This window comes from Trichechus manatus, unplaced genomic scaffold, assembly GCF_000243295.1.
Source record: "Trichechus manatus latirostris isolate Lorelei unplaced genomic scaffold, TriManLat1.0 scaffold00070, whole genome shotgun sequence".
NCBI classification, from domain to species: Eukaryota; Metazoa; Chordata; class Mammalia; order Sirenia; family Trichechidae; genus Trichechus; species Trichechus manatus.
The window spans coordinates 427,965-433,613 of record NW_004444006.1 but is presented as its reverse complement, the minus strand read 5'-3'; the positions used below and the strand labels follow the sequence as shown (position 1 = coordinate 433,613).

The window sequence follows — 5,649 nt, the reverse complement described above, 5'->3', positions numbered from 1 at the left end:
TGTATCCAGCCTTTGTACCCTTCAATTCCTCCAGCCTTCAATTTCACCAAGTCAATTCCACTTAATGGATCATCTCAGGCACTTTTGTGAGCTGCAGTGTAATGAATTACTTAGTATGGCCCTTCTAGCCATGGTCTTTGTGACTCATACAAATAAGATATATATAAGATATATAGAACCTGTGATGATATGTCAACTTGGCTCGGCTATGATTCCCAATATTGTGTTGTTTGTCTAGGCCATGATTCCCAATATTGTGTTTTTGTCCTCCATTTTATGTGTTGTGAATCCTGACTTCTATGTGTTGATGAGGCAGGATTTGTGTAGGGTGTGTCTTGTGCCCCAGCCTTGCAGGAGGGTGTGAATCAAGTCCCACCCTTACTAAAGTTACCCCCTTCCTTGGGGTGTGGCCTGCATCTAAGATACATGTGTTGTGTCCTGGCGAAGCTCTCTCTTTCTCTGCATCTGGGTCCTGCTTCCAGTTTGTGATCAACCGACCTTCAATTCTTGGAACTCAAGACAGAGGCCTGCTGTCTGATCTGCCAATTCTGGGATTCACGAGCCTCACAGCCCCTTGGGCCGGGTGCCTATTGTGTGACCTGATTCACCAGCTTCTGCAGCCTTGTGAACCAGCAGCCTGTCGTCTGAACTCCCAGTTTGGGTTTGTTGGCCTCTGCACCCACGTGGGTCAGGAGAAGCCTAGGCCTGACCCATGAATTTGGGACCTCCCAACTTCACAACCATGTGAGCCATTTCCTTTATACAGTTTGTGAATTTTGTGAGATGCTGCAGTGAATTAGGGAGCCCAAAGACAAGAGGAGGCAGAGTACTGAGGGGTGAGGGAGTAGTTGATGTTAAAGATGATGAAGTGGTACAGCAGGTTGGAAAAGAAGCACATTTGTGACATCTTTAACCTCCACCTCATAAGAATCAGCTTTGTGCTGATCCTTATAAAATAAATTATTCATTTATAAGCAGGGAAATTTTCAAATTCTTTAGTGTGGCCTTTTATGGCCTCCATTCCCCCAACGCGAGACCTCTATGTCCAGGCTGACCAATCCATGGTCTCCTGATGCACACGGTTTGCACATCAGGGGGAAGCCTGTGAACCCAGCATATATATATGGAAAGCATTTTCTCTAAATATATCCATGCCCGGCCTGTTATTTGGCGTGGTAAGGCATCTGGGAGAGATCTGAGTTATTTCCTAATCATAGCAGTTGCAGTCTCACTTCAAGTCTCCCATTCTGTTGATGCTGTGATGCAGTACAAATTATTATGCTTAGTGATTTTGGGTGCACAGTGCTAGTCTCTGAAGAAGAGAGCTAGCATGGTGGGAAGTGCACTGGCTTCAGAGTCTGAAGCAGCAACTTCTAGCCATATGTTGACATTCTTTTATCATACTTTTAATATATCAAATCTGAGCTCTCTCTGTGATATTATAAAAAAAATCCTAGACTGATTTGTGGTGATTGCTAGATACAGATTTAAATTCAAATATCCAAATAGCAAAGTATTTGTCCAAGGTGGTTCCCTCAGCATGGAACCAACCCTGCCCATATTTGGTTTGCCTGTGCTTCCTCTCACATCCTGTGCTAATTCCACCAGAACACTCAGTCCATTGTGTTGTCCTTGCCAGTTTCCTTGTCTCTCAACTAGACTTTGAGAACTTTGAGAAGAGGGACCATCTTCTTCACCAGAGTGCCTGGCAAAAGTGGATGTTCAAGTATTTGCTGAATGACTACTGGACACTGTTTCCACCCAAATTAATTGAGGATGTTTTGCCATAGTTACTGATGGAATATTCACTTTCCAAATTTCTTACGCTAGTCTACAATGTAGTGTGCAATGCCTCAACATTTATACAAATATTCCAAGGTTTTCATTTTGTTACTGATAATTCAATTATTTTAATATGTAAAATGAAGGTTTACAGACCTTTGTTGGTTGCAAACATATTAACCTTCCACCAACCCTAAACCATATCCCAATCCCACTCCCTCCACCTCCCACCCAACAGCCCCACCTTATACTCTAATGAAAACGAGGATAGAGATGACATTCCCACTGTGAGATTCTTCGTTTGATGGGTAAAGAGGTGAGGTAGGCTGAACCTCACACGCTGTGCTCATCCTTCCAGGGATCTTCCACAAGGCTCCTGGATGACCTCAACAAGGAGCCCAGATGGCAACTACCAAATAGTTATTTCTTGCCAGCTCTAGAAGTACACACAATAAAAATATCTATGCCCATTTTTTAATACTTAAATGGGCCTAGATTTAATTCATTAAAAGTAAAAATATAGATGAGGCCAATTCTCTCTTCAAAGGGCCTGTTTTTGACGTGTCAAGGTGTTTTGCTCAGATTTTTGTATTTTGTCTCAGAGTACCTAAGCAGTGTCAAAGAGAAAAATTAGTGACATCTTGCTTTTTTAAGGTTTCTTCTCTTACCCACAAAACCAAAATTTTAACAGCCAGGCCAGAGACCACTTTATGACCTGATAAAAGTTGATCTCAGTAAAAAGGGGGAGAACAGGGTTACATAAATCACGTTAAGATTAGCCAAAGGTTGATCTTCTAATCTTCTTCCTCTTATTATTTTTATAAGTCTCATTGTAACTAGACTACTTTGAACGATTTTCTTTTTTGGGGGGGAGATCAGAATGGTCTCCTTATATCCTTATATGCATATAGAATTACCTGGTGTTTTAATTTTTATGAATTTTTACTACTTTTAACAGCAGTAAGTATGTCTTCTTACAATGTTGCTCCTCCCCACCCCCATGCTGACTTATCGATCAAACGACAGGGCATTCAAGGAGGATGAAGAGAAAGTGACTTGGATATTTCTTCTTTTCCCATGCATACTAATCTTTTTGAATATCCTGAGAAGTTAAACTTTGATGTCCAAAAATAGTTGTAAAATCATGACTTGTAAAAGGAACAGTAGATATGCTGTCTGCTATAACTGCTTCCAAAATAGGGCTGAAAAAACTCATCTCAATACAACTAAAACCGGGAGGCATTAAATAACAACAACAGCAACAAAACCCCACACATTTTAGACAATAGGGATAACAGATTAAAAACAACATGAAGTGATTTATTGAGAAATTGACCACTTAGATGAGTAATATCACACAGCAATGTCAGATAATCTTCAATATCAGATAATTTTCAGGTTTCATCAGTCTACTGTATGCCTTTAAATTTTAGCTTTACCTAAAAATAAAAATCATTTTTAAAGTAGTTCAATCAATTCACTTGGGGGCACAGAATAATAGCTTCAGTCCTGGTCAGATCTCTAAAAATCATAGATTTAAATGTAGGTGTGTGTGTATGTGTGTGTGTGTGTGTGTGTGTGTGTGTGTGTGTGTATTTTAACTGAAACTATCAAGGCAGAGGGTAAGAGGGAATTTAGATGCATACAGATCTTGTAGATTTATCTCAAACCTTGGGAGAGGGAGCATGCATTTTTCTCAGGGCACAAATCTAACAGTCAATGTGAATGTAGGTAGCATGTCCTTTGGGAACTGAGTCTCACCAAAGGACATCATCTCCCCAAGGGGACAGCACCTGCAGCCCTGGAAGGGAGCCCCTGGGGAGGGAGCCAGGCTGTTTCTGGGCCAGGACAGCAGAGGTGACATTCATGGCCTGGTGTCCTCCACATCAGCAGTGCTGCTCTTCTCAGCCACAGCAGCAGAAGTAGAGGATTCAGCAGGCCCCTTCCTAATCTCCCCTTCTCCTCCCTGGGAATGTTGGGCCCAGGTGCCAGGCACCAGCTGCCGGCAGCGGCGTGGGTTGTTGGGGCTGCAGGATCCACAACACCATGGGGTCTTCTGGCGGGGACAGCCTGCGACACGCCAGCTCTCCTTGTCCTCCAACTCCAGCTCTTCAGAGGCATCTGGTGAGGGTTCCAGGGGAGCGGTGCCTGGGCCCCTAGGGTGACTCAGCAAGTAGCTGGGGCCTGGTCCCTGTTTTTGTGAACCTCAGGCCCTGCGGCCATGAAGGGACCAGGCAGCTGGGTGGCCCACCGTCTACTGGTGGGCTGGAGGTGCCCAGGGGGGCGAGCCACTGCTGGTGCCCCGCAGAAGGGCAGGAAGTGCTTCAGGCTCTGGTTTTGGGGGTGGCTGGAGAGGCAGCGCCTCAGGATCTGGGCCTCAGAGAAGCACACAGTGAAGCCCTTGCCTCTGCCGTTGTCTTTGTCTTCCTTGTGTTTGTCCGCCTTCTCCTCATCCTTGGTGCCCCAGGGGTCGCGTGGTGGTACATGGCGGCAAATGTAGAAGTCACTGCGGAAGCGGGGGCAGTTGGCTGCATATTGGCTGCCTTCCACTGAGGTGCCATCTGGGCCGGTCACCTCGGTGCCCCGCTCACCCTGCACCACATTGAACTCCATTGTCTGGCCGTCGTCCATGCTGCATTGGTACTTGTGAGGGTTGTTCCGGGTGATGGCTGTCTGGTGAATGAACACATCTTCCTGGGTATCATGCCTGCTAATGAAACCATACACATTCTTCACTTTAAACCACTTGACAGTGCCTCGAACCCTCTTGGCGATGACCCTTTTTGGTACCTTTCCCTTGGAACCCACAGCTGTGGTGGCCTTGGAGATGGTGGTGTCCACTCTGAGGTTGCCTGCAACGAGGGCCCAGGGAGGGTCTCCACCTCCCAAGGACACCAGGTGCTTCTGTGCAGCTTGTGGGGAGGTTGAGGCAGCTGCCTCCGTAGGAGTGGCCTCTTCCATCTCACTCATGAGGCTCTCCTCCTTTGGCAGAGAATCGGGAGGCGGCCTACCTCAGGGAGGGTCGCAGGTCAGGGGCCAAGGACCTTCTAGCCTTTCTCTAAGACTCACTGAGGGGCCCATGCAGTCTCCCAGGGCAACAGGACTGGAACATAACAGTGACCTCTGTGGTGACGTCTCAATGGAGTCCTAGAGGGGGACTTGAGCTAGGAGGCGGGGTTAGGTGGGGCTAGGCGGGGCAGGTTTGCTATGCTCAGAACTCCTCCCACCACATCACAGTACAGCTTAATCCATCCTGGAGAGGGGGCAAAGTTGATGCTCTAGGGAGTGGTCTCCTTGAAGACCCTCTCCCTTGAATTGATATGAAGAGGGAGCTCACCCTTCATATCTCTCCCTTAGTTGGGAGGACTCACTGTTTTCCAAGTGCACTCTCTAAATATCATTTCGAAAAACCCTCCTCTTCCAACCCCTTGGGTGCCCCCATGTGGGTAATACATTTTAGGTTACCTGAGAGGAAACAAAATGACTAGATACCTGCTATTAGTTTCCCTCAGAGGGACAGAGAAAGCCTGCCAGGATTAGAATGTTAGTACTGAGAATGTACTAAATTCACGCAGCTTCATCCAGGCTACGATTAGTGCAGTGAAGCTGAGTGGGAACCCTTTTGTAACTAGAAGATTCTGAAAACCCTATTGAGGTTCTCTGTACACATGCTCAGAGAAAATAGAGCTGAGGGAATGATTGATTGCAGATCAAAACTGTTGTGTGTGTGTTTAAATGGCTGTTGACTGTGATCTTCATCCTAAATTAGGGTTCCACTTCAATTTAATTATATAGAAAGCTTAATAATTCACTCCTAACTGCAGAGCTGATGCTGTACTAAGGTACAGCTAACTCTCTGAAATATAA

At 45.8% G+C, this 5,649-nt stretch overlaps 1 protein-coding gene across 1 annotated transcript; it reads right to left on the bottom strand.

Annotated features, from left to right (window-relative positions):
* Nucleotides 1–3,948: 3,948 nt before the first annotated feature.
* On the bottom strand, nucleotides 3,949–4,752 carry LOC101350981 (Y-box-binding protein 3-like). Its single transcript, XM_004380172.1, has one exon. It carries the CDS (start codon nucleotides 4,750–4,752, stop codon nucleotides 3,949–3,951), a length of 804 nt encoding a protein of 267 aa, XP_004380229.1.
* Between the last annotated feature and the right edge of the window lie 897 nt (nucleotides 4,753–5,649).